This window comes from Etheostoma spectabile, chromosome 1 (assembly GCF_008692095.1).
Source record: "Etheostoma spectabile isolate EspeVRDwgs_2016 chromosome 1, UIUC_Espe_1.0, whole genome shotgun sequence".
Taxonomy (NCBI): Eukaryota; Metazoa; Chordata; class Actinopteri; order Perciformes; family Percidae; genus Etheostoma; species Etheostoma spectabile.
The window spans coordinates 16520827-16536267 of record NC_045733.1 but is presented as its reverse complement, the minus strand read 5'-3'; the positions used below and the strand labels follow the sequence as shown (position 1 = coordinate 16536267).

General features: G+C 39.2%; 2 protein-coding genes across 5 annotated transcripts in view; one reads left to right on the top strand and one right to left on the bottom strand.

The window, feature by feature from the left end:
* The window catches only part of scg3 (secretogranin III), a 14943-nt gene extending 13762 nt beyond the window's left edge, over nt 1-1181 (top strand). For both annotated transcript variants that reach the window (XM_032518750.1, XM_032518760.1), the window contains exon 13: nt 487-1181. The gene's annotated coding sequence lies outside the window, so the exon portion shown is untranslated. The remainder of the gene's footprint in view (nt 1-486) is intronic.
* lysmd2 (LysM, putative peptidoglycan-binding, domain containing 2) overlaps nt 1-7065 on the bottom strand; it is an 8877-nt gene extending 1812 nt beyond the window's left edge. Inside the window, exons 1-4 of one of the 3 annotated variants that reach the window (XM_032518805.1) lie at nt 6581-7065; nt 5640-5980; nt 2029-2095; nt 1645-1935 (exon numbers count right to left, since the gene is read on the bottom strand). In XM_032518805.1, coding sequence (XP_032374696.1) covers nt 2047-2095; nt 5640-5980; nt 6581-6826 — 636 coding nt within the window. In that variant the 5' untranslated portion in view covers nt 6827-7065 and the 3' untranslated portion in view covers nt 1645-1935; nt 2029-2046. Of the gene's footprint in view, nt 1-1644; nt 2096-5639; nt 5981-6580 lie in introns of those variants that run through there. The other 2 variants (XM_032518796.1, XM_032518787.1) reach the window with 2 other exon arrangements.
* Nucleotides 7066-15441: the final 8376 nt, after the last annotated feature.

The window sequence follows — 15441 nt, the reverse complement described above, 5'->3', positions numbered from 1 at the left end:
GTTTATAAAACCAAGAGCACGGATTATGAATCTGTGCGTACTTTATTAACCCTTGTGTTAGCCTCCCGGGTCAAAAACGGAGAGAGAAAGACTTGGCATTTTCATCCCTTTTCCAGACTAATTTTAGTTTTCACTAACACCACCTTGCTACCACTAGTTTTACACTACTTTTTGGAATTCATGGTCAATAACCCTCATTTCTATAAAATTATACCTAATATTTTGAATTATTTTGACTATTAGTGAAGATCAGAGGAAGATACAGATGAGTTTAGTCAGGAAAGAAAGTGATCGATTGTATTTGCAAAGAGCGTTGTAAGGAATCCAATCCATTTTTGTGGTTAAAAAGAAACCCATATTTTTTATTATATTATTTTTTAAAAGGGGTCAAATTTGACCCAAGGACAACAGGAGGGTTAAACCGAGGGAACAGATTTGTACTCTGTGCGCATGGTTTAGTTTTTTTTTTTTTCTCAGGGGGGCTCCGTAACATCTCAAACAAACCCTGACTACATAGTTATTTCCCATGGCATGGTAAAGTATATACTGTGTATTCAAAATTACCTGCTTAGGGGAACTTGTTTACCCTCTCAGACATTCCTAAAATGTACAAAGAGAAGGAATTAATAATACTATTAACGAAACAGTTTAACGATTCCTTACAGCTTTACCTAACTGATTCTATTTGCACGCCAAGATCACAGAGTAATAATCACTAGAATAATATTGAAAGAGAAATCTAAGTATTTTATGTAACCAACTCAGACATTCAACGAAATGCTACCATTTACTCCAACCTGAGTCCTGTGGGAAATGAATGAATGAGTATGATGCTGGAGCTTTGGCAGCAACTACTGTTTCCAATACATTTTTACTCATTCTATGTAACCTGTCTTAGCCTATTATATTTTTTTCCAGTGTATGTGTAAGATCTTTAAGTATTCTTGCTTTTTATTTTACCAAAAATATATTGTATTGTGTATCGTGTCAGTTCCCTCCGTACTCATGTTATGTTCTGCTGTAATTCTTCTGGGGCCCACTAGGGGGACACGTTTGTATAGTCAATTCTCTCTGCACGTCTGTGAGTTCAACATTTCCATCTACATATGTAGAGACTCAAGATAAGTATTTTTAAATGTAAATATTTGTGATTTTTTCCTAAAGTTCAAAAGCAATTAAAACATTGCCTTTTCTTTATATTTGTACTTAAATGTGACAATGAAGCAGCACTGGGAGAGAAAAAAAACAACACACCAATAACTGGCATCCACATGCTCACAAGAACCTGTATGGTCATGTAAACACCTGAGATCTTCATGTCTGGTTAAATGACATATTTATTCTCCTCAAATAAAACAAATAGAATTTAAAAGCACATAACAAAGCTGTTACAGACAGTTCTCCACACAAATAAATAATACATTCACACTTCAAAAATAGAACAGTCCCTTCTTTTTCCCGAAGAAAAAGCTTCTATTAGGCAAATGGAACTTGTTCAAAGGCTTGAGTCCATCCACCACTTCTGTTTGGGGTGTGCTGAAACAAGGTAAACACTGATGAGGGAGGCCTGAATATACTTCCCAATGATACTATTCTAGGTGGCAAGTCTAACAAGCTTATCCTCCTGGAACTGCTTAGCGCTGATTGTGTGTGTGTGTGTGTGTGTGTGTGTGTGTGTGTGTGTGTGTGTGTGTAGCAGGTGGGTTCTGTACAGCAGCTTCAGAAGCATATGATGAGTTGAGCACGTGCGCTCAGATGCTATGTTTATCAGACGCACCTCCGTCTCCAAGAAGAAAAAAACAAAACGACCATACATCTAATAATTGCATATCAATAAATAAAAAGCAAACACTTTTGTTCAACATGGTTTGGTAAAGGAAAAAGGTAAAGAGGAAATAAAAGCATTGTTGTGTGTGTGTGTGTGTGTGTGTGTGTGTGTGTGTGTGTGTGGTTTGTGTGGGTTGTGTTGTGTGTGGTTTGTGTTGTGTGTGTGTGTGTGTGTGTGTGTGTGTGTGTGGGTGCGCGTGCAGTAAACAAACGGGTCCTTTATATCTCCTGATATGACGTTGTTGGGGTTGTGTAGTCCTCATTGTTCCTGCAAATGAGAAACAGACAGATAACTTTTAATGACTGGAAGTTTTCCACAGTGGAAAAACACTTTTGAATACAATTGCACACACACACGTCTTCCTTAACTCCCTTCCTCTCTTTCTTCGTCTACTTAACTGGTCACCACAGCGTCTAGGTGAACGCAAGGTGCGTGAATAATGGATGAGGGGAACCAAACAGCCGTATTGTTCTCCGTCAACGCTGAAGGGTCATTTGGCCTCTCAGTACTGTACGCCAATATCTGAGCCCAGAGGTGAAGTTTAACTTTAGCTGGTAACTGGCCACTCTTAGAAAAGCTTCTTCAGAAATGCAAGCAGTCCCAAACGTTTTTCCTTTTCTTTGGAGCTACTGATAAACTATTGACAAGGTTGAGAAAAACAGTTGCAAGGGATCACAGTGTATCAGGGAAAGAAATCCAGAACCATCAAAATCAATAGAAGATGGAGAGAAAGGTTTGACTTTGCAGGAGAATACTGAAGAGAAGAGGTAGCCCGGTAAGAGTAGGAGGCTAGAAGAATCGTGCTTCATCTTGCTGGATGACAGGATTAAGGCCCTGTTAACATGTACATGGTTATTTTGACAAACGGAGACATTTCCCTTCGTTTACACGCAAACGGAGAATTTGCCTCTGAAAACGAGTCTTTCTAAAAACTCTGGCCAGAGTGAAGATTTTGGAAAAGTTTGCACGTACACTGAAACGAGCGGAGATTTAGGCAGCCGAGGAAGAGAGGAAGAGAAGAGAGAGGAAGTAATTTGTTGCAGTTGTTGCTATTTTCAGGATTCTGATTGGCTAACGTGGGCTTGAGCTTCTCCTTACACTGTCACCTACAGGTTTGGCATGCTCATGACGGCATTGGCGGCATATGCATATAGACGAGTATGTGTGACGTAACACTTTTCTGAAAACCGACAGCTGTGCACGTGTTATTTTTAATAAAAAGGTCTGTTTATGACAATAGCCGCCCACGAGCGAACGTAGTCTGAGTGTCCATTGATGTTTTCTTCCTAAAAAACGATTATAATAGATTACTTTCTTGCAGGGATCTGTTAGTGTGTCTCTCAAAAGGAAATCTCTCAAGTTGAATTTTGGCGGCAGTTGAGTCTGGGAAATCTGGCGTCTCGAAATGACCCGCTTGAGATGAAGCTGGCAAACTCAGTCTTATTTTAATTACTTTTAATTAATTTTATTGCACGGATCTGTCTAATACATTGGGGCTTTTTTGGTGACATACTGTATATTATATTATATATTACATACATTACATTTACACAACTTACAGGTAACTTTTTTTTAAAACATATTCTACTATATTATTCCACTATAAACTTGTTCTGACTCCTAACATGTTTTCTAACTTTCATATTAAAAGTTAATAGGTTTAAGGAGTGTTTGGTTTTTTTTTTTTTACCCTATTTTCCACACCTTCCTTTCTTTTTTATCCTTTATAATCATGTTGTAACTCCTGTTGTTTTTTTTTAAAGTGATAGTCCTATACTTTTAAGAAATAAAGTAATCAAATGTTCGCCATAAATATAAGTGACAAGAAGGATGTCTGATTATACATGCATGCCAATATCACAGAGTAATAATTACTCAAATATTTTTGAAAGAGAAATTAAAGTATTTTAAGGCAAGTTGCAGGACTGCCCGGTATTGACCGAGTTTATGTGTAATGTGGCCACATTTTCAGGGTAAAAAAAGATCTTCATATTGTAAATCCATATAGTGGTATAGTTACTGTTTAAACTATAATGTATGAAGATATAACTTTTTTTTTTTTTAACTATCATTAGGTTTAGGGCATTTTTAGCCATTTATCTATTTAGGACAGCTGAAGACATGAAAGTAGAGAGAGGGGGAATAACATGCAGCAAAGGGCCGCAGGTTGGAGTCGAACCCGCGGCCACTGCATCGAGGAGTAAACCTCTATATGTGGACGCACGCTCTAACAGCTGAGCTACCCAGACGGCCAGATATAAGGTCTTCTAAAGGAAATGTCGTGACCAGACAACTACTCCATTGACGTACTCCCCTTAGCCTGAGAGGTTTGTGGTTTGAAGCCCAACAGGCATGCGGTCTGTGTTTGCTCCCGAACTGTGTGTGTCTCTGTTTGTCCAAACACACAACAGCCCCGCGGCCAACCTTTGATGTTGCCGGAGTCAGAGACAGGGCTTAAACACGAAGCTCGGCTTCGCCTCAGCTGGTAGGTAAACATTTAAAGAGAAATGAAATATGTGCAGATTTACTCAAGGCTCGTGCCATCGTAAGCACAAACCACATGTGTAGAGTTACTGACACATCATGACAAAATAGGTTAGGACATGTGTTGGATCACATAATAAAAAAAGACTTGCTACAATATTATCTTGCACTGACACATAGTATCCACAGAATTTAGTTGTTGTTCACATGATAGTCCTAGTTAAAAGTTTAATTTAGTTATTACATTTTTACGTAGAAATAAGACTGTAAAATATATTGCCGTGACGATATCTTCTGGCTCTTTCACATCATAATCCTAATGGACACCCCAATTAAAAAACAGATAGTAGGAAAACATTTAACACCCTAAACTTCTGTGGTTGAATTATATGGGTGTAATAGGGTATGAACTGTTTAGTAGATGAATGGGTTTGGACCCTCCTTATTCTTTTAGGATAAATTAGAGATCTATTAGAGTTCGAAAACATGGTTTCAGACTAGCAGTGATAATAGAAATCAGAGATAAGTGACAGTTAATGCCAGTGCAACTGCCAAACCGGTCAGATAAGGTTACCCTGAAGCCAACAGGAAGGAAATTAACATAATGGCTGCTACAGGAGCACCTGCATCCACTGTAGTAGGAACAAAGCACTTTTACAGAGCCGGAAGTGGAAAAACTCTTTGTCTGTAGAAGACACTAGCTGCAGCAGTGTGACTCAGTCCAGACTAAAGCGACAGTCCCAACAACTGTCTATGAATGGGGGTGCGACAGGCATCCCCTCCTACCTCACTTACTACTGAACAGACGTGTGAGCGCTCTCTAGACGCGCTCAGGCCTGATTCAGCAAGCCGAAACGTCTGCTGATTATTTCCCTGTTGCATAACGTGGCATCTGACTAGTACAACAGGTCGGCAAAACCCTGATTCATATCTTCGATCCTCATTCTGTGAGAAGATTGGCAATTCCCAGTCTCTGTTCCTGCTGACTAGGACTTCTGACAATCACCTCCAGAAGAATAGAATAGAATAGAATGCTGTATTTCTGTACACTGGGACTAAAGATGATCTTTACACCCAGTGTAAGTCCAGGGGGTGTGAAACAACAGTCAGCCCTCACACCCACAATAAACATCTTCTGATTGGACGCCTGACTGGACCAAGAACGGGTCCAGGTCACATTTGGACAAATTAATATTTGAATATGGTCAAATTCTGAAAGTTATTTAGTGGCAATGAGCGTTCACAGCCTGGTCTGAATCTGAAAGAGTGTACTTGTCAATAGGCGGAAAGAAGCTGGGGTTTTAGTTGGAGGGGGTTACAATCTCACCTTACTTCCTCTTCTTTCAGCCTGCGTGCTGCCTGTTTTGATTGTTTAATTTGCAAGTCCAGTCTGTGTAAGAAGTCTTTGGCTGACAGCTCCTCTGGCTGGGGGCGTTTGGAGTTCTCCGGGGGCGGGGATGGGGCTGGCGAGGGTCCCTCGATATCCTGCAACATAACACAAGGTGTATCTGCCTCCTGGCATGCTGCTTCACTGTCCCCATCAGGAGACTCCAGAGACAGTCCGTTGAATATGTAGCGCTTCTCCGACACCACAGGGATGTTGAGGCTATTCTTCAGAAAAATGCAGTCATTGCTGAACAGCTTGTTGGCTCTCTTGATTTGCTCCATCTGGCATATCAGGGTCACAGCAAAAAGGACAGTGTTAAAATAGTATAATTTCTCTGACTAAGCTACCAACTTCCTTGTTTTGATGAGAACCAAAGCATCTTATAACACCCAATATGTAAATATGTGGTGTCACTGATGTAAATGTATAGGTTCATTTGTCCACATGACAGAATAGGTCCAATAGACGAATAGGTGTAGTCAATAAAACGTGTTATAGAAATTAACAGAAAGAGCAACGTTGTCTTACTGTTTTCCGTAACAGACTAGACTCCAAAACTCAGAGTGGTAACGTACACGTCGTTATGTTTTTACATTTTAATGACAACTTAACAAAAAGGCATTCACGCGGACAGCTACGTATTCTCTTCCCATTTTCAACAGCTGTCGTCACGACAACAACAAACGCAATTAAAGGTGGCCAGTTAACATGGTCTCTCGTTAATTTGAGTCCCACAACTCCTCCGGTAGCCCCCTTAAATAAAAAACAAGCAGTCCCTTAAGTTAGTAAGGACACTGATTTTATATTCCGTCAGATGTTCTTGTCAAGGTGAACATGAGAGAACGTAAACTAACATTGCAGTGGTTGTGTGGCAACCTTACCGTAACACCATATTTGAGAGCAATCCCTTGCAGGGTATCACTGTCTGTAACCCGATGCTCTATGTATTTCTCCCCCAGAGAAGCCGTGACGCTAGCTGTGCTCCCGTACGAGCGGATCTTGGTCCGGGCCAGGCTCTGGGACAGTTCGCTCTCTGACTCGGACCCGGACCTGGACCGAGAGAAAATGGGTTGGCCAAACCGTCCTCCTCCATCCCGCATCGGCAGGACGGGCGAAAACTCCGCCATCTTCTCTTGAATAAATAAAGAGCCCGCCTGTCACCTCTGTTTGTCTTGACGCTCTAGCTAGTTGACTCGCTGCAGTACAGTAAACCGCTGGTTCAGGCGGCAGGGAGATTCCCATCCCCGGTCATATTCCGCATGTTAACCCGGGAGATACGAGACATGTTTCGGGGACCACTTCCTCACGGGTAGCTTTTGTCATAGACCCGTTTACGTTGTCGTAAAAACGTCCAGGAGGAAGAACGACAAAACAGTTTCCGGTTACACTTTCAAAATAATACATACGAACCTTTGTTGGAATGTTTTCGAGTATTTAAATAGCTCTAAAGTTCAAGTATTTTGAGTAAAATTGAGTAAATTAAAATTTAAGTCTTCCTTTACCTGAAGAAATATAAACGTTAATGCTAGTTAATCGTCGAGTTTTCCCATAGAGTTTTTGATAAAATAATAAAAGACCAGTTGCTGACTTGCAGCAACTTCCTGTTAACGTTAGTAAACTTTCTTCAACAAAATAGTAGTAGTTGCTTAGTAACATTAGCTGAAAAAAAGGAAAAAGTAGACGTAAAAATGGATGACAATTAATGATAATATAGAGGCCACATGTAACATATCCTGGCATAACGTTAGCATGCTCCAGACCCAAGTTACATTAGCCACGGTAGCTAATGCTTAGCTCTCATCCACCTACCCATGTCCTGAAATTGGCAGCTCACGTGAGATACACCTTTTAAGAATTTACACATTTACTGGCATAGTAATATTCTAAAAACTGAAATTACACAAACTATAATCTAATAGTCTGCCATTCTTGAGAAACCAGACATTCATCAGACTGCAATGCTATGTCAAAATGCAGTTCATGTCAGTAGGGACACCAAAATTTGTAGTTGTTGTAGTCACCTTTAAATGCATTTAGTGACACCTCTAATTAATTAGAAATGTAATCTAAATCACAATGAACACTAAAATGTGACATTAGGGCAACATCTGCATTATTACCTAATATTGATGCTGCATATTGTAGATGGGCCCTAAGTTTAAATTTAATAAGAGTTTTATTGGTTCAGTTTATATGGTGCTTGTATTGTGTATTTAACTAAATAAAGTAGTGAGTGAGGAAGTTAACACAAATCAATTATTGCTCACTAAGACAAAGCTGGCCCAGGAGTAAGGACTCAGAGTTATGGCTTTTATCAGATAGCTAGGCCTTGCTGTTAATTGCATTGACCTTGTAAAACAGCAATAAAGTAGTCCGTCATTAGATGGCTTCAATAAAAGGTCCTTAGATCCAAGACCGAGCTGGTTATTATTTTACCTCTCTTTTCCTTGTGTGCCACATAATGAAGTCAGACTGGAGAGTTGTTTCACGTTGTCTGGAAACATTCAGCAAGTCTCTGTGACCACTGCATGTGACATCTGGAGCCAATGCTGTTAAGTGCAGGATCACTTTGGATGGCCTCTGTGAGAGGAACCTGGTTAACAGTCCCATGAGAAGCCCTGCAAAAAAAATCATGTGTTTATGATTATTACCACATGTAGAAGTTTTACAAAAATATAAAGGATTTTCCCAAGATGGGGTATCAGTTTCATAAAGTTAATGAGGAACTTACTGTGTATACACTAAACAGATTGTTGTTTTGATTTTGATATAACATTAGTTGCACAACTAAATCATTCACCTTTGTTATTGGACTGAACAGGAACATTTAAGTGATGTAGTTACATTAAAATCTGCATCAATTATGTACAAAATGTATTGTAATATTCCAATCTACAGTGTACTGAATGAGGGTTTTGATTTCATTTCTTGGAAAAATTTTCCTTTCGGTTTCATTTAAAGTCCATACATCCTTTAAAATCATGTTTTGACCCATATGATGCTTAAAGTACATACAGGCATGTTTATTTTTGTATTTGTTTTGTCTATTTCACACGTCATTCATCATTCATCATTGTATCATTAAACACATTTTCAGAAGGTACAATGATCACATGTAGGCTGTGTGAAATGGGGAACACCATAAGCTACTAAAAGCTTTTCAGAGGATGCCCGATAACAATAAATATACAACAGATAATATAGAAACCAAATACTCATTGAAAACCCAGAATGGTTTGGAATTCCCTGAGGTTGTTTTCTCTTTTGAATCGCAGTGTTAGCAAGTTCAAGCCATGTGGTGACTCATTCATGTAAACAGTGCCGGCGGTAAAAAGTACTGGTGGTACAAATATTAACATAATAAATGTTATGTTGGTGAAAGGGAGTAATATGTAATTTAATAGGGAAAAACAAAGACTGCAGGTGCTTCTTTGGGATAAACAGGATGTACCCCTATGAAATCTAACCCGCTGAGGAACAAATACTGGGACACAACAAGTGGATTCATAATGTCTGAATGATTAATTTATTCAATCAGTCCCTCTTGGTTATAGATGAGCTTACTGTCTGGCATTTTCTAATGGAAATCAGGTCATTAAACTTATGTGAAAGTACAAAGAGAGACCTAGAGGAGGGAGCTCAATGCATTAATTATACATGATGTTCTCTGTGAGATGTCACTTTTTAGATTGAACTGGAAACCAGTTCATTGTTCATGTTGTATATGCTGGAGGAGAAGCAAAAAATCACTGTTTTTTGTGAGGGTAAAAAAAAACATTGAAATATCTCAAGTAATATTTTTATTCCCAGAAAGGTTAATTGTTTAAAAAATATATATAATCTACAGCAACAACAGGAGATTGCATTGGCAGAGTGACCTACAGTAGGAAACGGATTATGTCACTTGAATCACCGCAATCTCTCTTTCTCTTAAAGGAAACAAAGGCAAGATGATTACACTAAAGCTAGAAATGTAATCCACATAACTGTAAAAAATTGCATCGAATAAAAAAAGAGGAAGGAGAAGCAACAACGCTGTGAGTTATACTTCACAACATTACCATAACAACAATCTCTCAAACCGCCTCCTGATCCAACTTAGTCACAGGTCTTGGGAGAGGAGAGAGTGGAATCAGTGCACTCACGCCGTCAGTTCTTAAGAGGGAAGTAAGCCACATCTGGTTACACCTGTAGGTCATTTCAGGTGTTGTGCTGTTATGAGGACTGAAGTTAATGTCAGTCCTCACAACTGCATCAGTTGTTGGAGGAGAACGAACTAGGTTGAACGTGTGAATCAGATGGGAGCATTTTTGTCCTAATTAAACACAGATAAAAGTTCACCATTGTTAAATGCTGTTAAGTGATGCACTGCTGTCTGTGGACTACAATAAAAGGAAATATATGCATCTACATGAGGTTAATGTTAGAATGATGAGGTTGCATAGAGGTTATCCATCAGCACACAGTCCTAGAAGACATGGTCAACATGAGACACCTGCAGGATCTCTTTCAATACTGTTAACAATACTGTATAAATCAGTTATTGTCTGACCCCTACTGGACATGTTTAGATATTGCACCTGTGTCAAGTCCCCTATATTTCCAACCACCAGGGGAAGCCATTTTATCACCAGTCAATCCTGCAACTTTTTGAAACTCATAAATGAAGAGAAACATATTTGTCTTTGATAATTCATTGCTTTAGAAATGAGTCCATATATATCTACATTATCATATTTCTGCATTTAAGAGTGTCCACGCACATTTTAGAAGGGGACTTTTGTTGAAGGGGACTGTTTGGTTTAGTTTCATTTGATTACATACAAACTCAGTTTTGGAGGATAGTTTATATAAAAATATTCAATAACCTGAGCCATTATGAAAGACTGATGAAAAAAATGTTACAATGATCCATCCATGGAAAGTAATGGTTTGGTCATAGTTCCTTAAATTGTGAACATTTTATTACAATGAGTCCCACAGAGAAGATTTCACTGCCGATAATAATTTTTCCACTCCGAACAGGGATTTCACCGGAAAGGTCCCCTCGGCAGAATGTGTTTGACATTTTGAGGCTGAGATAAGTTACTATTTTTAACAAAAAATGAGGGAAATGTAACACTACAGTGTTGCTTTGGTTACCTTGTAATAGAGATGGCTGTTATACATCTTTACATTCACATCACTTCTTATATAAACAGTGATCTGTCTGCTTTTCCTAATACTTAGACCAACTATACACATAGCCAAACAGCTGCATGGGTTCAGGATAAGAAGGATTAGATCCAACACACACTCACAGATGCTGCTTGACATATCCCAGTCAGGTATGAGGCAGTGTTTGGTGGACACCTTCATTGCTCTCTTGGTCCTCATAACATGTCAGAAATCTGATAGGAGCACACTCAGGTCAGCTGAATTATTGCTGCTGATTTTTGTTTCTTTCGTAATTAAAATAAGGGTTATTTTCTCTGAACTAAACATGCCACCAGCTGTATTGACTCACACCTTTTTGCTTGGCTGTTTGTATATATGGTACAATACCAGTGCCCTTCCCATTCTTTCCTCTCTCTGTAATCTGTGAGCCTTTGTTTACCAAGCGCATGATGTCATGATAGAGAGGGACTGCTGAGAGCTTTGTTCATGGCTGGCTCATTGCGGCACTCATTCTGATGGTAAATCAACTGTAGGACTGCAGGTAAACATACCTGTTTAAGAACAAAGCCCCTGTGTGAACGCTGGCAGAGGTAGGGAATGGGAAGGGCAGCATCTGGGGGTAAAGACAAATATAACATACATAAATTTGTCAGCAAAACACTTTTGGAGAGTATGAGATGACATAAGTTAATTTAAAGCAAATGTACAACATCTACTGTCTTTTTGCATCCCTCCAGTTCAAGTGGGGACAGCTCTGGTGTTGGAGTCGGCCCAGTCCATCGATGTTTAAGCCCTGTCAGCACCACTGCCTGGGCTACACCTAATCCAACCTCCTGACCAGCAGCTGCATAAATATCACATCTAATCAGTCCCCCCATGCCAGCAATGGCACGCAAGTGCTAAAGAGAATATCATCAATTCTGCAATTAGCTAGGCTGTACAATCAGCATGCAAGATTGTTTTTGGATGACCAATGAATCATCTCCTTTAAGGCTTCATCTTCATGGATTGCCAGATACTCTCCCTTTTACTTAAAACTAAACATAGCAACCAATTTATGACTGATGTGCTCTCTGAACATCAACTTGTAATGAAGACATGGGCAAGAAACTGTGAAGTTATTTTTTTCACATGCAGAAGAGCAGTTCTTATTAATAGTAAGGGCCTGAGGAAGAAGTTGGACTGTACTTACATAGGCACACAACTGTATATTTCACTGGCTTATTATTTTGAAATGATGCCTTGTGGTGTGATTAACAGCACGGCATAAACCTTCTGTTCTTGTCCTCTCTATTCTCACAGAGTGGAAATACTTGAGTCATTCACTTCCCCCCCTCCAGCCTCCAGCCACAGTTAACTGCCAGCAGTGCAGTTTTCTCTGACAGCAGCTCAACGCAGTACTCTGGCACAGGAAACCCAGAGAGGCATGGAGTCATATACATGACATCATCTCTCAGGCATGTGCAAACAATCTGAAAAACTGGATCTGATTAAAGGATGCATACGTAGACCACCTAGAGTATACCTCCCAAACCAAAAGGCCTGCATATCAGCCAATATACTGTTGGAACTTTGGCCACAGCCAGCTTTAAGTCTGCACTTCAGTAGTTACACAGTGAATAGGCAGTTTATTACTCTTTCTAGCGTCTGACTTTGGTCCCGACGAAAATATCTCAGTGTTTTGGTGCAGTCATGGTTTCCGAGATGAGGTAGCGGATCTGTAGTTCGAATGAGAAATTATGACAGCAGTTATGGACAATTCCACTTCTAACCTGTAGGGGGACCAAGCAGGTTTTAGTGTTTTAGTGTTGCTTTAAATATAAATTTAAAACAAATGGCACAGTGTATGTAAAAACATTTATTGTTGACAATGTCTTATATTCAGCAGTGCATTTTACCAGTACATATTCCTTATATTGAGTCTAAACCTGGGTTATAAGGTACAAAAAAAAAACTGTGAAGATTTATGTGGTATACACATAAAAGTGTGTGTTTGTGTGCACTTTGAGATCTGAGATGGCATTTTACAATTAACGTCTATTTTGTATCACGTAATATTCTTAACAAGCCCAGGCAAAGAAACAGTTTTCCACTTAAGCTGACTGTCCACCAGCAAAGCACAGTAATGTAAAAACAAGAGGTCCAAATAAAAAGTAAAATAGTAGCAGATATGACCACAGAACAAGCACACAGAATACTGAACTCAGCCATACAACTCTTGTCCAAGGAACATGAGGCTGTGAGCATGAAAGAACATTTTTGGTGGATAGAAACATGATGTTCACGAGTGATGTTCACGCCAGCATATTGTTCCTATTACACATAAACAGTATGTACAATGTTTCAAGTAATCCTGAATTAGTCCTGTTATACCCATCTCAAGCAGGTTAGTGTACCTCAGGAAGTTCAGTTTGAGGCACGCATAGCATGTTGTTTTCAGTTACTTAATGAATGACATGCTACTGCTGAGAGACGAGTGAAAGTGTGAAAGTGAGGGAGTAGGAAAAGTAAAATTCAAGACTTTCTATCTGGGAGACAAAGTTCACAGAAAACATAACCGTCACAGTCCCAACCTGAGAAGTAAAACACACCAAGTGTTTGCCAACTCCTCCTCGTATCTTAGTGAACTAAACATTTAGCTACAAATGGCCCACAAAATAGAAACAAAACAAAAGGTAATGGCATGATGACATCTAAAGAAATGAATAGATCATTTTTGTTAACCCACAGACTCCTTTCCTGGATGTGTACTGCAAAGAAGGGACTGTAGCTGACAAAGCCAAAACTTAATCCAATAACCCTCACATCACATATTGAAACTTTAAGCACTGCATGCGTTAGTCTTTGGCATGGTTAAGCATCAGAGGAACCCAGTGTGTTGAACAGACATTTACGGCTTTTATCCAAAGCTAGTTATATTTTATTGTTAAAGGACAATTCCAGCTCAAAATGAACCTGGGGGATAATTACACGTGCACCGAGTCGACCGTTCTCTGGGATATGTTTTCATGCTAATCAAATGTGTCTCTAGCTTGAAACAAGCTAGCGCAATTTGCTGATTAGCTTATGACGCTAGTTTTTGGGGCACTGGTAGAGTAAAACTAAATTGCTATTTTATACCACTTACAAGACTCAAAATAGCACCACCACATACGCCAAGCTTGAGCAAGGTTACTGGTCGCACGGCGTACTAGGGGTAGGGGGGTGGTGGGGGAAATCGATACAGTATAGTATCGCAATATTTTCTGTATTAATACTGTGTCGATGCATAGGCGCCAAGTATTGATCTTTTATTATATGTGTGTTGGTAAGTTTGTCTGCTTGACAATCCCATTTTGCAGAAATAACATTGAAGTGATATGAACAAACAGAGAAATGTATCATTTTAGATGAAACAGATGTTGACAATGTTTCCTTTTGGGGACATCAAATGAAATTGGGAAAAATTAGAAGTTGGAAAAAAGGTAATAAATTGCAATAGATCGCAGAATAATAATAATAATAATATAGTTTCGTGATATCATAGCTGGAGGCGTCTGGTTATTCCCACCCATATGGTGTACGTGGTTGGACTGGTCATGACCGTTTTCCCAAGATGGCACCTGCCTGTATACATAAACGGTAATGTCTTTCTGAACTACCTTTTTAATAAACTGTCTGTACACTTACAAAGTTCTCAATGTTTCGGTTAACATGTTGAAACCCTCATCATACCATGGAAGTGTGCTGCTATTTTGAGCCTCGTTAGTGGTATAGAAATAACGATTTATTTTTAAATGGCCCAAAGACTAGCGTTATAAGCTAATCAGCGGTTTTACACGTTATTAAACCCTAGGTTAATTTTGCGCCGGAGTTGTCCTTCAATATAAATAATCAGCTATAAATGATCAGAATTACCAACATCAGAATTGAACCATATAAAAAACAAGCTCTTTAGTTAGAATAAAACAGTACAGTGCTGTAAAACATTATGCATCAATACATACAGAATTAAATTCCTTTAAGGGGGTGAGCCAGCGTCTGTTCTGAGGCTAGCACAAATTTAACCGTTAGATAACCAGCCAGTCAAGCTGGCTCTACAAGGCAACTCCAATAAACACCTGCAAACCACCATGCATATGGAATGGCCAACAGTGATCTGACCACATGGTGACGTATGTTACCTTAGGATAACTTCTCTAAATCTGTAGAGTCAGACAAGGTTTGCAGTAGTCATGGCTATGCTATATTATAACCATTCTGCTAGTTAGGTTCTAACAGACTGGTCTACCTTTGCTTCACGTCACTTTCTGATGCTTAAGCCTAGATCGACTTTTGAGCTGTCCCTATTGTTATAAATGACAAATTCTGCTGATTCAATACAGGTATTCCACTGGGAGCTTAGGCCTCAAACTATCATGGTTGGATACAGGGCTTTGTCAATGTGAGTTTTTGTTTTTCCATGCAATTGTTGTTTCTGTTACTTGGTAATGTTCATGTTTATTCCATATGATTTTACCGCAGTGTTAAAAAAAAAAGAAGGGAAAAAAAGCAAGTAAAAAGTCTGGATAGATCACATAAAGGCTATAAAAAAAAAAAAAAAGGA